At 39.8% G+C, this 26,537-nt stretch overlaps 1 protein-coding gene across 20 annotated transcripts in view; it reads right to left on the reverse strand.

Annotated features, from left to right (window-relative positions):
• Positions 1-26,537, reverse strand: part of GTDC1 (glycosyltransferase like domain containing 1) — a 185,979-nt gene that overhangs the window by 85,125 nt on the left and 74,317 nt on the right. For 12 of the 20 annotated variants that reach the window (XR_008748577.1, XR_008748578.1, XM_055813005.1 and 9 more), the window contains 2 exons: positions 6,997-7,164; positions 3,825-3,998 (listed from right to left, as the gene is read on the reverse strand). The exons of 1 other annotated variant lie outside the window; for it this stretch is intronic. Coding sequence is in view for 16 of the 19 variants with exons in the window: in XM_055813005.1 (XP_055668980.1) it covers positions 3,825-3,998; positions 6,997-7,164 (342 nt within the window). In the remaining 3 variants the exon portion in view is untranslated. Of the gene's footprint in view, positions 1-3,824; positions 3,999-6,996; positions 7,165-8,467; positions 8,854-12,186; positions 12,208-12,263; positions 12,400-15,602; positions 15,690-26,537 lie in introns of those variants that run through there. 7 more of the 20 variants (XM_027793835.2, XM_055813006.1, XM_027793836.2 and 4 more) reach the window with 7 other exon arrangements.

Genomic DNA, 26,537 nt, shown 5'->3' on the forward strand with positions numbered 1-26,537 from the left:
ATCCTCATCCTCTCATGTTTCTTTTATATTATTCCACCTTAGTCCAATGTGCATTTGGAGCTCTTAGGAACACTACTTTGTTCTTGCTTACAAAAACATCTTCCTTTCCCACCACATTGTGATAATAATAAAGACATACTGCAATCAGAGGAATAGTAATAATCACCGAAATCTATATTACAATTTTCATGGAAATGAATTCCAAGGAGTACTTAATCTGACCCCGCTTTGCCGACTGCCACAGACAGCAGGGATGCAGATGGGCCAAGAGAATTCCTACAAAATATTAACAAAGAGACCTTGCAGAGGTGTTCCAGCAGGGTCTGCTGGCATACGGAGATACAAGTACCAAAGAGAACACCAGTAGAAAGGGGACAGTCTTCCTGGACAATAGTTTCCCACTACAAAAGCGGAAACAGTTTATATCAGACTGTATTGATTGTATAGAAAAAAAAAAAAAAAAAAGATGGTAACATTTAGGATTTTATTTACATTACAAAAGAAAATATACTGAAATTAAGCCAATGACAATATAAGTGGGAATTACGATGTATTTAATTCACTGTGTTATAAAACCCCAGTCTGATACACAGCACATATGGCACATCAGATCAGCTACCAGCCTCCCTCCCTTGCAATACCTATGCAGTACGGAGCAACAGACTTAACCAGGAGGGTTTTTGTCTCTAGCTTAGAAGTACTCGGACAAGTATTTGTACATGATATACTTCATCCGAATGTACGAAGAGGAGAACTCCAAGTCAGAAATGGTAAGAGGGTGAGCATACACGGAGTAGCTGTGGCACCACAGGGTGCGACATAGAAGCTAGTCATTGTCAGAACCAGAAAACAGGAGGATTAGGTCAGCAAATTTCTTATTCTGCTAAATCCCCAAATCCTTTCATCTCTTCTCATTGTCAGATAAGGACCACAGTCTGGTGGTTTGCGCTGGGAACACCCGCACATGCCCTCATGACAAATAATTATTAAAGAGACAAATCTTTATAAAAAAGCATTGATAACTTCCTCTCGGAAGAAGAAAAGCAGTGATGGGATGCCCACCTGAAATATTTAAATACATATTACAGACATGTACAATGGTACCTCACAGTATTCACAAGTATTTCCTACCTTCACTTTTAAGTGATCATTTACTATTCTGCTTGTGCTAGTTTGTGCACCCACCACCTACAGTAATTACATTAAAAGGTAGATATGCTACAGAATTAACTCACGTGACACGCTCCTTTATTACACTGGTTTTGATCAAGGGGTCAGATGTATTTTATTTTGCCCTACAATTGCAGTATTAATCTAAAATAATCTTTAAAAGATCACCATCACATGCACGAGAATGATTTCTTAGATCACCTCTCTCCCAAATCCAAACAAAGATTATGTTTCAGACACAAACACACCCTGAGACATTCACACGCGAAGTAAAAGAGGTCAAAGAAAAAAGAAATAAAAAACCACACACACAACCAAACCACCCGGGTTATTTTGCCTTCAGAATTTTTAAATATTTTCCCAACATCTCCACAAAATTATGCATTTTAAAAAGACTGCAGGCACTGAAATGATTGTCAGTCATGCAAATAATCACTTACTTACACTGTATGAGTTTGGTTTGGATAAAGCAAATTACCATTTGAAAATAACTTGAAAAACACTCTGGGCTAAGAGCTTGCTTTATAAATTCTAGCTTGGCCACAATTTTTCTTAACCTTTTTCTCCTCAATCTCCATTCAGTCACTATACGAGCACAATCTAAATTAAAAAAACAGCATTTGATTGCCACAGGTGCACGCAACATTAGGTAAAAAATGATCTTGTAAAGAAATAGTAAATATTGGCTGCAGCTGAAGGTCAAAACCCCAAGAACCTTAGAGTTACACAGAAGCAGTACTTTCTTCTGACTTTTTTTCTTGTGATAGGGGGCTTTGTGTAAGAAAACACAGATCTTACACCTAGAGTTAGTCGCTGGGTAAAATCCATATCAGAAATAATTGAGGCGATGCTAATCTGTGTTTCCAATTGCTCTGCTGGGAAAGTTTTACAGTCACCTGGTTGTTGAGGAACACCATCATGTGATTTGGTCCATCACTGCTGAAAATAGCTTGGCGACATAATTTCAAGTGCAGGAGCCACGACAAAAGCATGAAACATGTCCTGTTCTGTGGGATGAGATTAATAGAGGAGCGGGACATTAAGAAAAGCACACAGCAAGATGTGACATCTTTCTACTTCACCAGTTTGGGTAGTGGTCTAATGATTTTACCCACCTAATCACCTTCTGCTCTGGACAAATGATCACCATCTGTATGAGTTCAGACCAATTTGTCAGGTCTCGTTTGACCCCATCTGCCAGGGTTGACAAGTCCAAAAGAGTTGATGTAATATATGAGATGGGTTTATCACAACTTCATCTCCAGAACTACATTTGGGCCACATGACTTCCTAAGGTATGCCAAAACCACAAGACCCTTTTAAAATGGCTTGATATCAAATATGCTGAGCATTCACGGCATTCCTTCGCTCTTGGGAAAAAAAAAAAAATCTCTCTAAGAAGTAATAGTAGATCTTCAAAGATATATAGGTACTGCCCTCCACTGCCATCCAGGCGGCCAAGTCCCAAAGGAACACTGGAGGATTTTAACCCCACTTGCCAAAAAAACAGGTTTAAAGACTTAACTGTAGACATTGATTTCTAAACAATCTCCATCAGTGCATTAGAATTTAAAGTTTTCCAAGATACTGAAATGCAAAACCTTGCAGCGCGACCATCAATAGAGTGCACGACCCCAGCTCCCATACTGAAAACCTTCTACCCCAGCTACAAAAAAGAATATTTACTATTTCTTTACAAGATCTACTAACGCATATGTGTATTTAGCCTTTGAAATAACTGCAAGTACGAGCTGGGCAGGGACAAAGATCTCCAGTGTGGCCAGAACTTGTTATCAGATCAAAAGCCGGACTCCTGCAAAGTCATTACAGTACTTTCCACCCTTATTTCAGCAAAAAAAGCGTTCCCAGCATCATGTTGGTTTTAAGAGTATAATCAAATTGCAGAATCATACTCTATTTAGTGCCGGTCCCATTGAAGCACAGTTCCTGTTCGGTGGGAGGAGAGTCCCTTATAACAGGAAAAACAATTGTGCCAGGTTTAATCAAAAGTGAAAAGGATCTAGCGAATGTTCCCTTTGAGCCACATAACCCACCACTAATTTCAAGACGGGCTTTGAAACGAGGGTAATAAAAAACGTCCTTCAGAGTAACCGAGGAAGACTGAAGAGCAACTCCCGCCACAGCTAATGCCAACATCTGCAAGTCTGCGCCCTGCGACGGGGATGCTCTGTGCCTACCTGGAAAGCAATAAAAGAAGAGGTAGGGGAGGGAGGAGGCAATAAAATCCCACCGCAACACACCGAGGGAAATACAGCGTCTTGACTACAGGCTTATCGCTTTTACTGTTCTCTAGCATTTCTTTCTCCTCCTTGACCTCCCCTGTACAAATATATACAGAACTGAGAAGCAGCCAACTCCTTCAAGACTAAAACAAGGGGGAAATCACTAAAACAAGGGGGAAATCACTCATCCTGAATAACACACGTCTGTACGACACGCGCTAAGGACAAGCTTGGCAAATCAGACGCTGCCTGAATAGCCTCTGATTATTGAAATACATTTATCAATTAGGGGATTTTGCATATTATCAAACTCTTTCATTAACGATGCTTTAGCTGATTAGTTAGAACGTCACCATAAATAGAGAGTTTTGACAGGCTGGAGGCAATTTATGACGTGGAAAATGTACTGACCTGCTCACATCAGGAAACCTGACTGGAAAATAAAGAACTTGGCACTTCGGTCTGATTATTTTTTCCAGATCCTTAGGTCTGTGGTCAGGAATCAGCTTCATAAATTTTCCAATGGATGTAAGAAACGATTCCATATTAAAAGCAGAGTTGAACACCACAACATCAGCAACCAAACTGTAAAAAGTGGTTAAGATTAATGAACATACTGCTGCCGCAAAAGAGAATTATTTTCCGTGCAGTAGAAACAGGATACGTAGTCTCATAAACAAAAGAAAGGTGTAAGTGGCATGCTAATTAAGAAAAGCCTTTTCACGTGAATTAGGAGCAGCATATATATCTTAATCAGAAATGTCTTGATTTCTGTCTACTCACTCCTTGAAATAGTTTTTCACTTTTTTGTAACTAAGTAATAAATTACTATTATTCATCTAAAGGAGCACATCCTATTCTATCTGTGGACTACTTCCTATTCATAAAAGGGTAAGAATAGTATTACTGTCATTATCTCTTAAAAGCATTAGAAACAGATAAGGTCCACTGTAAAATGACTTTTGTAGAAGTAAACTTAGAAGAAAATTAAATTTCCTTAGAAAAAATCCTTTATACCGAAAGACAACGTACCTTTGTTTAACATACATTCAACTGACCATCAGGTAGCATCAGGTAGCAGGAACAAGAGAAATGGAGTGGTGTTTTAACCTATGCATACATAATCCTGATTGAAAGTATATTGACCATATATATATAAAAAAACCACACAGCAAACAGTACAAAGAAGTTTGAAAAAAAATGGCACGTTAATGCAATGTTTTGTTCTTTACTGCCGTGTTTGAAAATCAACCGGATCAATAATTTTAAGATGCAGTTAAACGATAATGTAGGTATTACTTCTCCACTTAGAGTCAGCTTTAAAAAAATGAGAAGCTATCAAAAAACGTGAAATATCTGGAAGTTTATCCTGGAAGTGCTGACACAATCTTAGCTACACTGGCAAACACGCACCGCTAATGGAGGTAAGAAATGCTTTATGGCCGGTTGGTTTTCTCAATATGTTATATATTGTAATACAGACCTATGGGTCATAAGATACATTGAGGACACATGTTCATAAGTCACCAGGCTGGTGAAAAGTATATTTGAGGTGAGAGGCTGTCATTCATCCCCACTGTGTCTCAGTGCTGTCTGGTCAAGAAAGAGAACTGACACTGCTCACCAAAGCAGCAGGAGTCAGCAGGAAAAGCAAAGCAAAAAAACCCAAAAAAACCCAACCAACCCCCCCCCCCCAAAAAACCCAAAAAAGAAAAAAGAAAATAAAAGAAAAACACCCCAAAAACCCCTCCAACATTAGTGAGAGAAATAATCCTTTCCAAGCAGACTGTGGGTGCTGAAATGCTTTCTGGAATCCCACCCTCTTCCCACTCTTCCCCACCTATGGTCTTTAACCCACTGGTCTCCTTGTTTTTGAACAAATGATCCAGTTATCTTTTCTGCACTGATTTACACATGACATGAGGCAGCGCAGGAGCCCGGCACGTTCCTTTGCTGCTCTCTGACATGTAGCAAAGGCTCCAACACCATCATCTCTGCTTCTGTTGTGCGTGAAGCCTAATCTGCCCACCTTTTTCCTGCAGGCTCTGCATATCACTGGCAAATTAGAAAGCTCCCATCACCATCGCTGCCCGAGCAGCTAAAAGCAATCTCAGGCATCACTGAAAAGTGTGATTTTTATTATATGAACTCTCTAGAAGTTAGTGTATTAAATCAGGGAGGAAAAAAAGAAAAAAATTCCTTTCCTAATGATCCAAAGCACCAACCTCAAGATTCAAAGAGCTCTAATTTTAATCGTCTCCAAAACCTCCGTGCAAAGCTGGAAAGATAGATTTTTCCCTTTTCTAACAGGTCGGGAAGGTGGGGAGATGGCATGTCCTTGCAGATGACCACTACATAGTTACAGACGGTACAGAGGAGATGGCTCCTATCTGCTGTTAAAAATGGGGTTTCTGTGGAGCATCTATAGAGCCCATCTTTTTTTTTATTATTAAAAGAAGATGCTTTTATTCTCTTATAAAAATGCATATTTTGAGGATAAATAAAAACGCATATTTTGAGGATAAATATTTGTCAGCTTACAATAGATGCGTGAAAAATCACTGCCAGAATAAAGCAAAATATATATATATAAAAAAATTCCTTGCCCCAGTGCCAAAAAAACACATCTTTTTGTTCTAACATCTGAAAATGGCTGCTACTGTTTCCGAAAGATCTTTCACTATACTTCCTCATCTTTACTGCTCAGTAAGGGAAACGTGTTACAAATGCTGTTGCAGAAGCAGCTACAGAATGGCCAGAGTATACACAGATCGTTATTTGAGAAATTTTAGTATCAACCGGCTTACATTATAAAGAAGAAAAAGCTTAACTTGTACCTTAAAATGCTCCATCCCTTTTCCTAATAATTCTCCGACAAACAGACAGGTGAGAGAGATGATGGAAATGAATTTATTTCAGTTCAAAACCACTGAGTTTTGCTGTTTCACTTAGGTCTGTACAGTGCCTAACCACAAAGCTTTTCAGTGTTGCTGTTATTAACTTCTTTCATTAACTCAGATTCAAGAAATACATTTGTTTTTAGCAACAATAAAGGACCACAGCCTTTAAAACGTCTGGGTATTTTAGCACTGCACAATTTCTGAATACTAGATGAAAGAAATATAAGGATTTATCTGGTATGTTTACTGCCCTCTCTTCACAAGAAAAGTGCTGCAGTACATTTTAATTTCTGTTTATTTCCCTAAAACCCTTTATATAATTTCAGTTGGATGCCGTAAAAGCTATGGCCAAGCAAGAGCTGATTAGCTGCAGCTTTGTGAAGCATCTGTGAAACAAAGCATCTTGCTTACAGCCAACACACAGGTCAAAATCCCCACCGCTAATGGGGACACTGTGGTGGCCCAACAGAGCATTGGTGGACTTGACAGAATAAATTGAGATGAGTTTACAGAGCGGGTTTGCCACAGGACTTTTATCAACCTCTCTTCAGGACTCTGCTGGTACTTCTGTTTGCTACAGGGTCATCACTTATACAGAGGAGGACGATTCAGGCTTAGAACGCCACAAGGCTGTAGACAGAAGGACACCGTAAGTAATGTGAGGCGCTGCAAGAAACACCTACCATGAAAGAATCTGGTTGTATCCATACTGAAAATCCCTTTCCTGGCATTTCTGGACAGGATATGCCAATTGGTTCTCATGGAAGTAGAGGACCTTTTTCAATTTGCCAAGGTCAGGGCGGAGGGCAGTGAGTTCAGCCAGGTTAAGCACCGAGCTTGCAAAGAGGATCCTGGAAAACAAGGAGAGCAGTGTTTACTGTCTGTGAGCATGCTAGCAGGGGTCACCCCTTCCCCTTCTCCCCCCCCCCACCCAAGAAAAACATAACCCCTATAGGGACACATCAATAGCTAAGCCTTAATACCATGTAGCAGCATTCAAAGTTTTGATCTCTTAAAAAGCAGCTGCTAAGAACCCAACTAGAAAAGCACCGAATCTCATTGGTCTTCCCAGCTCGGTTACAGAGAGATGCAAAATAAAAAAAAAAGCTGGATGGATTTTATTGAAAAAGGCAAGAAAAGCTGTATCTGAAGGACAAATGGAACAAAGATAAGGCTGACTAGGGAATACTTTGCTTGCCAGTTTCATTACACTTTACTTCTTTATGCAACCAACTACTGAAATTCAATATATGAGCAGGAATGGCACATGTTCGTGTTATGACATAAACCCTTTTGATTTATGCAGTGCACTTATCTAGTACAGTCTGTGGGGTTTTTTGTTGGGGTTTTTTTTCCTGTTTGTTTGGGGTTTTTTACTCACCCTTTTTCTGTTTTATTTTCACATTTTTATTAGGTACCCTCTATAATGAAATGTTGTTTCTACCCTCGCACCCCGGCGTTGCCGTAGCACTCCTGCCTATTCCACAGTCCGCAACACTGCAAACATCCTTCAATTACATAAAGCAGGCAGGCACAAACAACACTAACAAGCTGCTTTCTTAGCCTCGTATAACTAACCAGGCTCTCAGAAAATGAATGTATTTAAATGTGTAATATGACATTGTGACCCTACTGTAACCGGTGGCAGATTTCCCTGCATTTCACCAAAAGCATGCAAGCATCTCCTGTCCCCTGGCTAGCACTGCTTTCAAGCAAACCGAATCCTGAACCTACAGAGAACTGCAGAGCTGTAGATAGTTGTGCTAAGACATTTCTTACCACAAGGGATTACAAAAATATTGAGATCAGGTATTTATTGCACATAAAACACTAAGCTGTAATAAATTACTTTTCAACATCGCATGTTTCCAACGTTTGTGTTTTTTTTGCTATTTTAGTTCAGATTCAGAATTGATTTATGCAGTGTTAAATTCTTTCGATATCTTTCCTATTTTTTCTATTTTTATTCCTATTCTTCCTCTTCATTATCCCATTTTATTCCCATTCTTCCTATTGTTACATGGATTTTGCGTTCAAGATTGCTGCCAACCCAACATCACTAATATGATAAACTTCTGAGCCTGGCTGTCAACCTTAAAACTCATGCACTTCTCCAAACATCCATAAATATACATATGTATATCATACTCCTACCTATGCTAACATACACCGTTTCTTAGATAATCTGTATCTACAGAACAAATGCTTCCTGGAGAACAGATTCTGTATCCATCTTCATCAACCCCAGTCAATGCTAATCTGAAAGGCTTACGAAAGAAAGAGATGAATGTTATTGCCTTGTTCATCAAATATTTGATTGTTCTAAAGGGACTGTCAAACAGAATGCCAATTAAGATACGAGCTCGGGTTTATTACAAGCCATACTAAGAGGGGAAAAAAAAAAATAGTTTTACATAAGTCATCACTTATTTGTCACAAAGAGTAATAACCTCCGGACCTCGTAACGACCTGGGTGCCACCACAGTGAAAGCAGAAAGCTTCCGATGGGCGATGCAACACCCCTGCTCGGAATGCTGCCAGCGTAGCACTAGCGTGGCAAAGAAAACATGAACAGGACAAAACCTATCCCAAATATTCCAAAACCCGAGATGAAATGGTTGCTTGGACAAATTTTGGCGATTTCTGGATTACATTATAGTTTATCCTTTCCTTCACTCATTTTTCAGAAAACCTCTTTCTGCCATGAGTTAGGAAGAAAACTGAACTGATGCAGGATAACATCTATGAACTTGGCTGCTTTTGAAGGGAGAGAGGAAAAAAAGAGATGGCACGTTGGGATTAAAAACAGGGGAAGCAGTGCAGAGCAAGGCACAAAAGCAGAAGTGGAAAGAGAAGGCGGGGGGGGGGGGCAAGGTTAACGTGATGACTGGAGAGAAAAGGGCAATGGGGAGCACGGCGAGAGATGAGAGCCAAGATTTAAGCTTGAACAAAACCATGTAGCTCAAGTATCTGAACTCGCTCAGATGAACGACAAAATAACTAGAAGAATATGAAAAAAAAGATGGTTATATCCACAGGACAGAAAAACTGTTTGAGCACCAGCTTCAGACAACTCTTAGGAATTCAACAGCATCATCAGAGAGCTCTAGAGGCTGGCAAGAAAGGCCAGCACCTTGGGAAGTTTGCAAGGCGTAGACCCAAATTTTCTCCCCTGTAAGCAGAAAACAATAAGACTCAACTAACAAGCAGGTTGCTTATCACTGCCCTGCTGATCAACAAACCAGCATCGAGAGAAAACTGTTGTGATTACTAGCAAGTTCAGATTTTAGAGCCTGAAACGACACTGCTTACATTTCTTACAGCGAGAAAAGAGTAAAACTAAAGCCATTTAAGTGGTCATATTATTTAAAAACACCCTCCCCAATTCACTCGCATCACTTCACAGCGCTTCCAGAATTTAACCCAACAACTGAGATGCTCTTACACTTGTTTCTTTACTGGCATAAAAGCTGCTAACTACCAGCACTAACCAATTTCTCTGGCATTATAAGCTTAAATAACACCTGACAGCGAGTCTCTGTGAACATGCCCACAGAGCAGCCATGTACACGGCTGATGGACTCACGCAGGGCACTGGAGGATATGCTGGAGTGTATTTCCATTTAACACCTATAACAAGGGGAAGAAAGGGAAGTTTATTATAATGTAATGTGTGACATAAATATATGTCCGTTGTCATTCTGTGTGACATCAACTTTCATTTTACCTCGGGTTATTATTTAAGTAATAAATCCTAACAAGGTGAGCCTTATCATCCTATGGAGTGTATCCGGGAGGTAGAGACACAAGGTGATGGCAAGAACGCTTGAGACATGATAATTCCTGACAGCTGCTGCTTGAGCACAAGTTAAATTGAACAGTTTATCTCAGCATAAAGATGTTATAAGGTTTTATGTTTAATTTAAAAAAATTAACATAAAACCCAGAGAAAGCAGAGTTAGGCAATCTTTCACAAACATGACATACTACAATCGCTGTATAAGCTGGATTAGTACTTATTACCATGCTACTAGAGAATTAAGCTGTTTTTAGACCACCAAAGAGCTTTAAATTGCAACTTTTGTCTCTGTAAGAGAAACCTATATTTAAAACGTCTGCTAAATTCAAATTAACAGCTACATCATTAACTTACCACCTCACAAAACCCCCTAAATTTCAACTGTTATTATGGTATTCTTATCTAGACCTATCAACACTACAACGCAGAATATATACAGTCCTCTGCAAGAAACATACTGGGCGAATCCTCACAAAACCTGCGCTGAAGGTCACATTTCTAACATGACTGACCTAGCCCTCCTTCCCCAAAACATCCCCAAGTATTTTACTGTGTAATAAATTAAATTCTTCACTGGAGCAGGACCACCACCCACACCGTAGCCTCACTGCCTCGGAGGCTGGCCGAATTTCAGGGCCGCCACCATCCACGTAAGCCTCGGTCTTACACTAAGCTTGTCCTTAATCTGAATCACTGAATAGTCCTGACTTCCCAGGAACTACTCGTGTGCTTAATTCATACCACTATTCCCAGGAAAGAAGCTGAGCATGCTTGCAGGTTCAGAACCGCAACGCGTCCAGAGAACGCTCTGACCTTTGCTACCGTCTTCCCCATTATTGTACACCTAAGGACTGAAAACCAATAAAATATAGAAGCCTTTGCTTTTTTTTTTTTTTTTTAATTACCAGCAGACAAAATGACTAATACAGGTTTCCATTCGTATCACGCAAATTATAAAAATGAAGGTGCTAAAGTATTTTTATTTTGCTTTATAAATCTTCTTTGTGTCACGTAACCGTGATTTACTCTTTTATGGCATCGCCCTAAATCTTTCAATTAAATTCCCATGCAACTTAACTAAAACCACATTTTGCCTTCCCCTTGGGAGACCACACAGGGCATATTTATGTATCTATGGCTATGGAGGCTGAACTCTCCAATTCACCAGGCTCACAACACAAAGCCAGTTTATAACAGTATCTGATTTGTCACGGAATATTCCCTCTGCCTGGCAGAAGCTCCGCTGGCACGAAGGACTGGCGGACACAGCCACCACTGCAGCACAGGTAAGGCAGCATTCCCTGGAAAAGGATTACTGTGGGTATGCTCCTGCAGCTGCAACAGGGACTCTCCTGTGCTGCCAACAAAATCCGAGGCCATAAATCTCTGCTGCAAAACAACTACATTCACAGTAAAATAAGTTTACGATTGAAGATCTGGCAGTCCAAGAAGAGGTACGAGCGCTCTTCATCTGCCATGTGCAGTTTTGCAATAAAACAGATTTAGATCTAGATATCAGTACAAATATGAGGTTTTTTGGGGAAATGAGTGCTAAAAAAAATAAAATACTGTTCATTAGGTGTCACTGACCGAACTGACATTCATTCATCTTTCAGGAGGGGAGCATGATGCTGGATGAAGTATTGCTGCACCAATCTAGAACTGAAACCTTGAGCACCTGGAGGTATCACATCCCACTGTACTTCTCACAAGGCAGTGACTGCTTTATTCTCACAGAGCTTCAAGTTGTACTGTATCTATAAATTTTTTCCTGAAATGTCAGTTGGGATGCCTAGTATCAGACAGCAGTGTTAAAGTCAGATTTTCACGCCAAGTAGGGTTTTGTTTTGGGCATGGCCACCGGAGACCACACAGGCACTACAACCCAACAAATCACCATCAATAACCGTAAAATGTAGTCACGCCACTGTGGATGGCTGCATCTCCTCTAGCTGATCAGAAACCAACCAAAGTTTTATAGCAATTGACACAAGTAGTTGGGGGAACCATCTGCAGGGAGATCAGGGGCAGCTCATCCTTTTAGCGAGGGCAAGCACAGCTGGGTAAGAAGTACCGGACACTGCTCCTCTATGTTGCCTCCTTAAAGGCCAAGGAGAAGACAAGAGGGGTCATCCCCATGAACACATCCACCTTGAGAAACAAGGGCTTCAGAGATGGTGGTGTCTTCAAGCTCCTCAAGATCAAACCTGAGGGCTTCGGTTCCTCCGTCATAAAGATTCCAGAAATTCAGACGAGTCCACAGGTTTGGCTTGAAGTTATTTTTCAACTGCAAAGTGTATATCAAACAGCATTATTAATGCCTGGAATGTTAAACAGACCGGTTATTTTTGTTTATTATTACACATTTTTGTATTATCAACTTGCAGAAGTTGCGTTTTCATCAATAGACCAAGAGTACACAAATTGCAGATATAAATGCTTTTCCATTTCCCACTAACAATAGACGACTCTGAATTTCTGAACAATAAATACTAATAAGTGATAACGTATGACAGTATACAGTATAATAAATAATAAATTAATGATAATTTTTTGACATGGAATGTACAAATGTCAAAAACTTATAGATATTATATGTCATGAATTAAGGTTTTTCTAGATAGAGCATTATTTGAAGTGTTTACAGAAATAATTCAGTCATACTATTTTAACACTATTTTTCAGAACAAATCACAAGGGCTGTCATGCCTTTCATCTTAATTAGGCCATGTGTTTGTCTTATTTATTTCTATGTACTTTCATAAACGTTTACAAATATTAATTGTAAAGAAAGATATTTTTTCCTCCTGCTGTAATTACTATACGTACGTATAGTACACAGTGATAAATATTCATGGCTGATAACAGTGAGTAGTTCTGGATCTGGGGTTTGCCTTGTATGCTAAAATACAGTAGAAATGAATAGCTTGTTTTGAACTCATACTGCCAATCCATTTTTTGATATTTTCATTTAAAAATACATCTTCCCTCATTTTACAGTATGTTATTTTGGATTACAGTTCCAATTTTTGGTCCTACTGTGAAAGACCTTAGTCATGCTTTCCAAAAGAATTTACTGCCCAGAACTCAAATGCATTTTCTCCTTCTCCATATATACCATACCCCCCAAAAAAACCCCACCCCCCTGCATGCACATCTGCTGTTTGACACAGCTGGAGCAGAAGGGGGCTGTGTTTCCAGCCCAGCTATTGCATGGCCCACCCTTTCCTGTGTCTCCTCATGCCATCCAGATTTCCAGACCCCATAACGGGGGGGCAGAATTTTTGAGAACCTCCTGTCTCAACCTGCTGACTCCACCAGTGTTATCCAGCAAAAGTAGAACAGGGCTGAATCTCAATAACAGCAAACCTCCCGCATTTAAAAAATTCAAGAGGTTACATAAATGTGTTGTTTAATTTGTAAATTATTGGGGTTCGCTCTCAATTGTCCTAGCCCTCTGAATCTTTATTACAACCAGCTGATCAGAATATTTATGTACAATCAAAACTCAGAATCCAAATTTGTGGTGAGATCCTCAGCCAACATAAGCAGTTTAGAACTAGCCTTACACACTTACCTCTATTTTGTATGACCTTTAACTCAGAAAGATACCAAAAAGGATGTGAAAACAGTTAATTAAAACAACTTTTCTATTTCGCTTCAAGAAGTAAGCTTGAAAAAGAGCCTTTCACAAATAAAACTCTTGACTTTTGAGAGGGGTGTACTTTATTTGGATTGCTTTGGTTTTCAGGCAACAACACTGAAGCGTCTTGAATTTTATGAAGTGTGTGGTACTGGTTTTTTTCCCTGATTTGTAATTAAATTTGGCTTCAATTAATTACTGACAGATGCACATTTTTACTTTAGTGGCCAGATTGTTCACCATGGGCTACATCGTCCTCTGTTTCCACGAAGGGAGAGGTCAAGACCAAGCAGCTATAGCTCTGTTGATTGGGGGAAGAAGAAAGCCACGAATCTGTATGATCCTCATCCTCCTCACTCACCTTTTGTCAGCATTAAATAATGAAGCAAAAGCACCTTATCAGAGCAGAACAAAAGCAAATCAGAATATCCCACTAGTGAAAAGTAGCCATTGCTGGAAGGTTTATGTAAGATGTATGGACTAACACTGCTCAAATTTATACTGCGATGGAGCAAGAAAACAGAAGCAAGAAAAAGAAAAGGACGTAGTGTCTGAAGGCAACAAATTCACCACAGGTAAATATGCAGGACATAGTGATGGATGGTCAAAAGACTTTTTCAAAGAAAAAGGCTTGCAAAACTGATGTGCTACTCAATTAGGTAACATTTAAATAGCAGTATTTATTGTTTTAAAGTCTGCAGATTCCTTTCATTGGGTATCTTATCTGTCCAAGTCTGGAGAAAACTCAAACATGTCAAATGACTGGCATGAAAAATGCAACATGCCCAAGAGGTTGCAGCAACACAAAGTCCTAAGACTACACATAACAACACTACGATTCAATAGCAAATCTGAACAACAAACTTTGAGAACCATTACTTCATGTCATCCAGTGCCAGCCTGGATCCAGGATGACACAGCAGAGACAGCCTGCATCATGGACATACAGACCTCCCTGCAGGCGAGACTGATGTATCCCACCGAAGGGGAATCAACGTCAGTGCAGCACAGACCCACCAAAATAAAAAGAGTTTCCCTTTAGAAGGATTTCTATGAATAGATGCTCAAATGAAAGAATGACAAGGTAAAACAATGGCTGGTTTTCCTCAATTTTAAAAAGTTTTGCTGACCTCAAATTTCTCCCAGTTTTCAGGTTTCCACATTGTAAATCTAAAACAACAGAAGCCCCACTCACCTTGCAGAAAAACAGAGAAGATAAGCAGGGTCCTAGCAGACTGGTTAGGTTTTACATTTCAAGTCCCACAAAAATCCTGCTCTCCAAAGTATTTCATACTGTCTTTGTTGCTTTAAGCGCCTTGCTATCTAAATGCTTTTTGTTTTTAAAAATGTGAAGACTATGGCTAAAAGGAACTTACGTTTTCTTAGCAAATGGATTTCACATTTTTCTAATAATGCATGGCTTTGATTTCATCTCACACAATCTATAAACATCGTCCTTTACAAAAATATTTTTATGGAAGCTCTTTGCTAATTTTCCCCAAAAAACTCCCAGTCCAGAGGATCAAACCAAGGCATAACTACTGCCTAAGAACGGGGACCTCAGGAAAAGCAGGATTCTTCCCAGAAAACTAATACAGTCCTCGAAAAAACTCAGACTGTCATAAAACCTGAGCAGCTGGCAACTCTGTCACCATGAAGTATCCATATGGAAGACCGAGATGTGTCAAACTACCCAAAACGAGTTTGGATAGTGCAGAAGATGGAATAAATAATTCAGTATCTTCAACACTTTCAACAGCAGGTAGTAGATATGCTACCTGCTTCTACAACGTGCCAAAATGTAACATGCGAGTGAGAGCGAACGAGAGAATGTGAGTATCTCCAACCTGTTTTCATGAGGATATTTTGCTCGAGGAACTTCTCTTTTTAGAGGCATATGATCCATATCAGATGTTTGTCAGGAGCAGGCAGCACTACAGAACATTAGGAATAACTTAGTGATTTTAATAGATATTCGCAAAGTGCATAGTCCTTCATACAACACACACACATATATATATAAAAATAAAAATGTATCTTAATCAAATATTAGGAAAGTGCAAATATTTATTTCTCCCAACTGCCCGTCACACCTCTATAATATTTGGTGCTGTGGCATACAGCAACTTGCCTGCCTTAATATGAACCTAGCAAACTGCTCGCTGCAGTCAGTGAACTGGCAATCAGAACTACTATTTAAATGTTTCTGCTCTGCGTTCACGCAATAGTTCTGCTATAAAACCCCACTGCGCTGTGTCAGTCTTCTTCCTTCCCTTCCTGTAGGAAACACTCACACGTTGGTGCATAAACATACATCATTTATACTTACAGAAGACAAAATGACAATTCTGTTTCCTGAGAAATTAAAACAAGGCTATTTAATGCTCAAGAGCCTCCAGACCTGTATTTGGAGGACCAAAGCCCAAATCACGTGGAGATATTTATCAGCAGCACTTCACCAAAAACGCAGAGGCAGCAGAGAGCGCAGTACTCAAAGGCTTATCAATAAGGAAAATGTCAGTCTTTGCCTGTTATACATCATTCCCAGCCGCTACACTTTCTGATCAGAACTTTTTTTAACTTGGCCAAGCCCATACTCGCTACCAGATTTGAACGGTTACACCAAAAGGGCTGAAGGATTGACTGGAGTGAGATTTCAAAGAAATGAGACGCTCTCCTAAATTCAAAAGCTGCCAAACATATTTCATCAGACTTTCAAAAAATAATTGTTTTGTCTGTTCTGAATTAAGCTTTAAGTGCTTTAAGAGAGGTTTCCCTACAAACATGGCTGAAGATCACAAAGGAGAGCACTTGGATTGAATGTAACCCTTCAGTCATATATTTATTAAATAAAACTTGCATCATGCCTGGCATATACCATAAGCTGTTTTAATTCCATTTACATAGCAAGATTTTAAGTGCAACCTGTATCGATGTCCCATCATTTTATTTCACCTGTTATCGTAACAGGTTTTTATTTATAATGCCACCAGCGAAAGAAAAGGAATATGAGGGTCACAGCTTTGCAGCTTGAGCAAGGCAGTCCGGAGCTCCTGCCACGGGACACGAGGGACCAATGCAACAAGAGGCATACAGGAGGGAGCTCAAAGAAAGAGAGACTATCCTAAACCTGGGAGAGAATTTGACAGTTCTGAAGCTTTTTGCCCATTTTTGTTCTCCAGCTCCTGGCTGAGAGTTTGTCAGGGTTAACAACTACACTAGTCATTTACAGTCACATTTGGGCAACTTTTACAACATGGATCCGTTCCCTGAGTAAGCCAAACAAACCCCAACACTGCAAAATGTTGAGATTTTCCCCAGCTGGAAAAATCCAATAATAAAATAATATATAATAACGCTTTTAGGCTTCCAGATATTTTACAAATTCTGTTTTCCCAACACATCTCATACACAACTACTACATCCTGAAACTTCTAAATTCCCTTTATCGTGAAATAAAGCATCCAGCGCTAAATACCCATTACTCCCCAGGCAGGTGCAAGAGAAATACGTGCCTCTCAGGTTGAAGTCATATGTAACAAAGTCAGAAGAATACACTAGATTCTTTCTAATCTTTAAGATTAGGAAACTGAGGCCAAAGTTTGCTTATCGAGGGCCACAAAGAGAATGAGGACCACAGTGCGAACTCAGGAGCCCAAGCCAGACTTGAAGATAAGCAAGTGTCACGGTTCAGTGATTTAATCAACTTGTACATGATCACGCCACTGTTATATCTTAGGGACCCTGCTCACCACAGTATCTGACAGATGTCTCAAAATAAAATGTTATCTTCGTGAGACTGTACATAGCAATTGCAGATATATTTTCAGGCACAGATAGGACATGTATATGCACATATGTTCACATGCCTGCACACACAGATATACGACACACATACATAACACGCATCTATCCTATACCCACATATATTTTCTGCACTTCTGTCAAATTCCACCATAAAAACGTGAAGCATTCTGAATTAAGCTATTTAAACTGTGGCCAGGAAAATTGTTGACAACAGCTTATTTGTTACTGGGAAAAGATTGTGCATCTCTGCATCACAGAAAGCTAAAAATCTGTTCAAGGTGGCTGGCCAACAAGCTTTCCTATCTGCAGAAACGGAGCTTAGTGAAAGAGTTTTGGTCAAGGTCTCCAAATAACACCATTTTTCCAGCAGTGCCTTTCGACTGCACGTAAAACCTTCCAGGGGCTCCTGCAAAGGAAACCTTATTCAAGCCATTTGTCAAGATGACCGGAGATGTTCTTTCGAAAGTATTTCCAAAAAGGTTTTGAAGCACTGGTAGCTGTACAGTCATATGGGATTAATTTTCTGTATATATCTCTATATATTGCTGGAAGAAACAAATTAACTTTAACATTCAAAAATCTTTATACAGCCCTGTGCTCTTAGGTACAAATATTTAAGTAATCTTTACTTCCTGTCAAACACTGAAATGGATATTAAATTACATTAAATTATATTAGATAGAAGTAGTAAAATTTCTTTTCTGCTGTCTCTGTTAGCCCCTGCACCTTGCTATTTCTTGCACTGCGTAGAAAAGATGAATTAATATTATCTGTGATTTAAATTCCTGCTTCCACTAAAACATTAGGCGTGTGCTGGATGTATACACGCATGACCAGAAGCCTGTGCCAGAAGCTCCTGGATGTCCCCCGTAAGGGATGGCTCCACAAACTGGCTCAGGAAAACTATTTATTTACTATGTTCCTTTTCCCCGGCATCTTGCGATGATTTCAGGATGCCATCCTTTCACTCACCTTTATTTCTTTGCTTAAAAAGAAATGAATAAACAAACAAACCATAGAGAAGGAATTTAACCATTCCAGCCCCAGCTGGACCCCAACCCCCCGCACGAAGCCCCCTGAGCACCAGCTGTGTGCGGGAGCTGCCCTAACCTGCAAGCACACTGCGAGGGTGAAATGCTCCTCTTGACTTCAAATACAAAATTAAAGAATATAGTTAGTGCTTAAAAGAAAGGGGAAGGGGGAGAAAAAAAAACCACAAACAAACAAATGAACAACAAGACGGGAAATCTCCCTCTCTCCTTCTGATGCAGAGCCTGTGGACTGATTTGATAGGAAAGAAACAATCTGGTAGATAAAGTATAAAAAAATAATTTCTTCCTTCTGTCTTGCTCCTCTGTATTATCAGAAAAGACAAAATCAAGGAGGAGCAAGGCACTAGTGACAAAATATCAAGCCAAAAATCACATCCATCAGGGTGATACAGTGCAGCACGCTGACCGGTCCCACCGAAGACCTCCTTAGGGCTACTGTTTCAAGTAAAAATTAAACAAGATGACACAGAAACAGTTCAAGATTGACATTTTCCAGCTTTGTGTCATGTTACATTATCTGAATGAATCTCAACTTTTAAAAACATTCAAACACCAAAGAGAAGTGAACGAGGGCTGTAAAAAAGAAAACAAAAAAACCTCCACCACTCATAAGAAGTAAGACTCCTGCTAGAAGCAGAACAGCCACCCATGTTGAGTATTACCAATGTTAAGAATAAGTCGCAATGTCTTCAAGGGTATACCATTCACTCTCTTTTTATTGCAAAATTAATATGAAAAGTGCTCTAATATTGGCAATTTTTATTGACTTTACTCAGGTTGTACCTAACGGGTCTTTGCACACCCATCCCACAGGATCTGCTGGATGAAGCCCAGGGCTCCCACCACATCTGCTCCCCCAACCACACCACCTTCGAGGTTCAGAGTTGCACCAGGTAGTGAGGGCTCAGCTTTACTGCAAAGTTACAGCCCCAAAACTACAGAAAGACCTCTTCAGAAGTACGGGAAAAAAATAAACAAGGTTTTTTCCTAAGTTACCAGAGAAATTTGAAGCAGCAAGCACTCAACTTTCCTCTCCTCTCCACTCAACAGCACTTACAGAAAGCCTGTTCTTAACCCTTCCGTACAGGCAAAATTCCGTTTTATCTTCCATTTATTTTCATATTTATCTGAAAGGCAGAGAAGAGTTGGGCTTTTACAGACAACACACACGTACGGGCCTTTTTTTGCAGCGCAAGAGCCTGTGATCCACTTTCATCAACATGAACACACACCTGAATTTCTACAAAAACAGCCATTTCGCCCTTCTGATTTAAGTATGGCATATATTTAATGTAATGTTCATCTATACATGTCCTCACTGTTTAAGAACTCTGCGCAGGTGTTATTAATAAAATAAATTTATTTTTAAAAAGGATGCTATTCTATAAGCTTTGAAGCTCACACATAGTCTAACTTAACCCAGCTTGGGCTCATCTGGTCTTTAAATGACTTCTTTCATGTGGTCAGCCCACGAGCCATACGTACTGCTGCTCAATCACGCCACTGTACATCGTCAGCGTGAGGATGATTTGCATGATTTGCATTTCCTGTACCGCGTGAGCTTCAATGAGCTCTAAGCACCACGTACAAAAGAAACCACTGCCAAGTAATGCAAAGATTTTAGTTAAACCAGATGAGACTATTTTAGTCAGGCTGCCAATACTGGGGGGAAAAAAAAAAAAGTCTCAGGGATATCCTGTTAAATAAGGATTTATTTGGAGGGAATCTGATCCTTAGATTCATACCCTTACTTTTAAAATCTAAAAGTTGCATGAATACCTTAATAAACATGGCCTAGCAGAAAATAATTCAGCAAGAACATTTTTTTCCCCCCAGTGTTCCTTAGATTTTGGCACCATGCTATGTCAGTAATTTATTTATTTAATAGTATGTAAATGGGCTCTGATTACATTACTTTTCCTACTGTATAAAACTAAATCTAATTAAACCAAATTCACTGATTGTTGGTTAAAACTTCTCCCTATGAAAAATCTTTTATCACAAATGATCAATAAAAGTTGTTGGACAAATAACTGTGATAGAAACAGCATTACAGTGGGCTTCAATGAATAAGTACTAAAGTAAAAAAAAAAAAAAAAAAAAAAAAAAGTACCAGAGCCTCGCTGTCATGAAAAACAGAGACAGATGGGGAGCCAGACCTATATGATGCTACAAATAGATGAATATCTTGCAAGGATTTCAACAAATGTTATAAGACCTAGTCAAAATTTGAAAAACTACAGATTTGCTTGTGCTGCTGTACTGAAGTTCACCTGAAATCTAATCCGTAATATAATCATAATATATATTATCAGTTTCAAAAATAACAATGCATATACAGGGCATCCTTAAACCTTTATAACACCTTTTCTAGATAATGTCACAGTTAATAATGTCATTTAGTACAAACCCTGTGTTAATAAAACAAAAAAGATGAAGAAAATTTGCTTTCCTAGCTACTTTGGAGATGAGGTGTATCCTGTTCCCAGCTTAAAAACAAAAGGTATGCACATAAACTTTGTGAGAAATACTGTATTTTATAGTAAGTCTCTCTTTAAAATGGCAGACAAGTTCAGAGACTGGAAAGATTAATAAATAATAACACACTGATACAGTGAACTGCATGTGATGAGCTACAGGGCGTACATCACGTATGCCTGATAGCAACCCAAGACAGTCTGTTCGAGCACTCAAGGAATCTGCATATAATCACGCTTAATAAAAACCACAGAAAACTCCCATTGCTGTTGCTTCCATAGGACGATTGGGTTTAGAAAATTAAGTGGCGCCTTCATTTTTTCGGCATCATTCAAACGTAACCAAAGAGAAGTGGAAGAAACTGTAACCGAAGGGTTAAATTCTGCCTTGAATACAAACGTTCCACTTCCTCCATTGTTGTCTGCAAATATACAGTCAAGAAGCAACATTTAATCACAACACATACTTTCTATATTGTGACTGTAAGATTTAGCAATCGAAATGGCTACCACAATAAAAATGCATTCTGTCACTTTTCCACTTAGAGATCCCCTGTATAATGCTCTTATTTAAAGGTCAGCTAATTTTATTATGCAAAGTAACTAATAACCTTTATTAATTCTTAGGCTCGCAGTTTTCTAGCACATCAACCATATAAATAATAGACTGAAGGAAGATACAATACAAACCAAGCTCTTGAATACAGTCTCTACCGTATTGGCAAAAATCTGTGTTTGCAATAGACAAAAGAGGGCATTAGATATTTAATATGTGTTTTTTGCTCTGGAAATTATGAAAGCATGTATAGACGGAGCTTTTTAAAAAGCCAGGCTGCCAGTCCTCCCCCATGCTCCCAGACGCTGAGACCAGTGAACGAGGTGCTAAGTCCTCTAATATCCAAGCACAACCAATACTCCTGAATGTTATACAGCACTTTTTTTAAAGTCATTTCCTAAATTTGCAGGACATCCACAATATTGGAGCAGATAACTATAAATTTTGCTCACAAACTTTTCTGCCGTCATTAATATAATGGCTGAACAACATGAAAATATCAGAGCGAAAAATACAAGTATTTCTATTTTAGCCTCATGACACGTCTTGTACAGTAAGTATTATTAATGTTGCACACTATATAAAAATGATACAACAGTATCCACTGTTTTATTAAGCATTTTTGTTTAAGTAGATCAGAATGCAGCATTATTCATGTTCAGCCTTTCCGAGCACACTGCATTGGGTGAGATTCTTCCTAAGAAGCATTGCTACGCTTGAACCTAAAGATAGATAGCTATTTTTAGGTATTTAATCACACGAGGAAAAGACACAGTTTGTATCAGTCTTCTTTAATTTACAAAATAATTCCATAATGCACCCTGCACGAATATCATCAAAATCCCTGGCACACAACCTCCGGGCTCACGCACCGCGAGTTGCGCGCCGGCTGCAAGTGGAAGCAAAATAGGTTTTAAAAGATTCCAGCAACAATAGTCTTGTGACTAAATCAGAAACAGAAGCAGAAGTCATGAGCCAAACAGATACCTATCGGTTTCCTTGGGCTTAATCTGATTAAAACATGGCTCTCAAAAATGTTAAATAGAATGCCACGTCAGAGAGCAGGCAAATTATAAAAATAGTTCACGACAGGAAATCATTATTAACCCAGCATTACTAGTGTATCTGTTATGGAAATTTCCCTGTAATTTTTCAAGGTTTCCCCTTATGCTTTTTCTTGAGTTGTCTACTACACTTCTCCCCCCCCTACCTCAATGGCATGTAAGTTTGAGATGTAAAAAGAAAATTATCACTGCAATTTTCCAACTATACTCTGCTCAATACCATCTCAAGTGTGTCATACATCATCTTGTCACTCACTTTAACAAGAAATCACAGAATATGCAGAGGCAGAAAATAATCCAAAATGGGGAAGAGCCACTAAGGCAACAGCACATTCATATGCCATCGGGGGGGGGGGGGGGGGGGGGGGGGGGGGGCTAAATTTAATCTTAATTTCAAGGACTTCCATAATGAAAGCATCTTAAAAATATTAAAGGGGGGGGGGGGGGGGTGGGTGTCCTATGAAAAGATGCTGGGAATGACATGAGAGCTATTCTAGAGTCCACCAACCGAAACGAGAAGAACAGAACTTTTGATAATACACTATTGCAGATCAACCTTAAGGCTTTTTAAAGCATTACACAAACAAAATAGAATTCATCACCCTAAAAAAAAACCAATAAAAACATATTCCTACTATCCTTCCTACTACTACCACCTCTCTAACCACCATCCTCTAGACTGTCATGCCTTTAGAGCACTCCATAAAATACAACCTCGACTTGCAGCACCCTGCCTTTAGTTACGTAATCCAGAAAAACCTCTTACAAAAAAACCAACCAACCAAAAAAATAAACACACAAAATACTTTTACAAGGTCTTATCTTAGAAGGCTAACTCCAAATACTAAAAATCTATTTTGGCATATTGAAGAGGCTTCAACAAACGTTAACAGCCACCCCCAAAAGAAAACCTGATTTATTTTTAAAGTGTCACTGGTGGGGAAAAAACCCACCATCAATCAAATTAGCTGTCTTTTCATTGAAAAGAGACATTTCATCTCTTAATGATGATTCAGGCTTCTCTGAAGAAAAGTGACGGTTTAGCTGACCGTTGATGCTCTGGCTTTCCACCAGGCCACCCAACGCCCCTCCTGTACCACCTCCCGTCCTCCCGCCAGCCCCTTCGCCATGGCACATGGACACTCAAACACCAGCAGGTTTTCACATTTTAAGTCAAACGCTGAATTCTTTGCCACTGGCACATCGTAAGACAAACACATGACATGGGGAAACAAAGAGGTACTTCACAGAGAAACATCTAGACAGAAGTAGGACTGGTTCTTTAATCAAACTCCAGCTACTACCCACCTAAAATCCAAGGGTGACAATCACAGGCATAATGACAATTTTTAAAGACAGTCACCATATGCTTTGCAAGTGTTTTCTAAGGTCTTCTTGATTTTTGTCCTGGGTGTTGGCATATTCACCCCACAACAGCTGAGCTATATCAGACTCAGCATGAAAGGGAACATGCATCCTATTTACAGCAGTGCTTAAACATCATTCCATAAAGAGTTGTCCAAGACCACTCACATCTATTCTTCTTAATATTCCTCCCACATTAAGAAATTATTATCTGATACAGGCAGTAATCAGCTCATGGTCTAACTACAGTCATCCTCCTTGACAAAGCAGAGAAAAAAACACCCAACTGTGAAGTCAAGGTTCAAAACATCCGCATTTATTGAGATCAGCACAAATTTATTTAGATCTCAAAGCAACAAGACCGAGTGCTATCTCTTGACACGGAAAGGCCTGTCTGCCGGTATTTCTGCAGTGGGTCTCTACCAGGACACATGCAACGTCACAGCAAAGGGGACACAGCCTGGGATGCCAGCAGAAAAGCTGGTGACACTTAAAGCAGAACTAGTTTTACGTTAAGTTTTGCCATGCCGGAACATGGTGAAGCAGAAATTTCATGCTGTCCTGCCACCAGAATTAAATAACTTCTGAAATAACAATCGAGAAATATGGACTAATAGTTTATTAATTTACTACAGTATTAATAATAGCAGTACTAATATTAAGCACAGGCCACAAGACAGTGCCAAGCATGCCCACCCAGGGGATGACTGAAGGGGCAGTGTTCAAGCATGCGCCACCAGCCACCCGGATCAATGCAAACTTGTTCACAACGTGCCTTTTCTCATTTCATACCCCCTCTCAGACCCATTTTCTCTATATTACCCCAGGAAATGAGACGTGCAGGGGCAAAAATGCACAGGCATTTCTGTGGTTCTTAGGAGCAAAAATATGTATGTGAAGTTATACAGAGGGCCAGAACACCTCCGATGGCTGAAGGCTAAATGAGTCATCCACTTCAGAAGAATGACCAGTAATTAAACAAGAATCTGTAAAGCTGTTAAGTGCAAGTATCAATTTCAAACTATGACACTGAAGGGGGAGAAGCTTCCCATGTACTGAAACCATCGATCTCTCATACAGTGGAGTCGCCTGCAAAATAACCTCTCACCTAAGGAAATTCTTCTCCTTAGGAAGCCAAACAAAAACAATCTAAAATATTTATTGCCATAAATTTCATCCCTGTTCCATAAACTGCTTAAGAGACATGACATCATGCTAACTACCTAGACCCGTCTGGTTGATAATAGTCCCAGATTTCAGGCTGAAGACTAAACTGCAGCAGCATGGAGGGGTGTGAATCCACAGGTCATCACAGCTGTGGCACACAAATCTCGCTCGCCAAAGCCAGAGCTGACACTCCAGCAATTATAGAAGGCCTGGTGGTGGCAGAGGCTGACACCACAAAGAACAATCCTTGCAGTATTTTTGTCTTCTTTTGAGCCTCCTTGGAGTGGAAGTAGGAAGGCTTTCCTTTAAGTGGGGACCAGACCCAACTGCTCCATCCTCCTGTTCCTGCACCCACAGTTCTCCTTTCATGTAGTACCAAGTCTGTATCTCCTGGGCGTATTTCCCGATGCGTTAGCAAAATAATTAGCGAGCCTCCTGCCCTGATGGGACATTCTGTCCGTTTTCTATCAACACAGCAAGCTGCATCTCCCTTAGCTCCACGGTTTCTTCCACTAGACCTGTAGCTATATGATCTAAAGCCTTTTCATGCTTTGCTGAAGTCCATGTATACAGCCCGTTTCTAAAGCTTTTCTAGAAGTATTTCTCCACTTTCCCCTTTCTAGCCCCTTACACCACCAAGTGCCAAGCACCTGGCAACCCAATATTCACCCATCAGGCTGCAGACACGATTCTGAATCGTCTTGACTCAGGTTGTGACAAGAAAGGATCCCCAAACGCACTGTTCCCTGCTTCTGCAGGAGGGAGCAGATGGCCAACTTCCAGATGGCTGCCAACCTCTTCTCACAGATTTCAACATCTGTATCTTGAATTCCATCTCAGAGGATGGTCCTGAGACAGACTGCAGGTCACTGCCCACAGCTCCTGGCTACACGGCTTATGCACAAGCCAAAACATTTCGCAAAATGCAGAATGACAAGCCTGAAAAAAAGGTTAAGATTAATTAAAAGTTAGCAACAGGGCATAGCTGAAAAAGTCAAAAAAAGTTCAAAAGTAGATGTTAGTGAAGGAGAAATCCATCTTAAATGTATTTTAAGGGTATCTCAAATCAGGCTTTTTCTCACCAGCCACAAACATCCCTTGCTTTCCACGTGACACCTTGTAAAGCAAGGACATGCCACAGTGCCGGTTCATTTGTACCTAACAGGAATTAAAGATGCAAACCATGAAAACCCAATCAACCCCAATGCTTTTGTTTGCAGGTCACCCCACAGCTAAGAACAGGCTTATTTTTCAGCTTCCAGATCAAGAGTCCAGCACTCCAAGACCACTCACA

The sequence above is a fragment of the Falco peregrinus genome, chromosome 8, assembly GCF_023634155.1.
Source record: "Falco peregrinus isolate bFalPer1 chromosome 8, bFalPer1.pri, whole genome shotgun sequence".
Taxonomy (NCBI): Eukaryota; Metazoa; Chordata; class Aves; order Falconiformes; family Falconidae; genus Falco; species Falco peregrinus.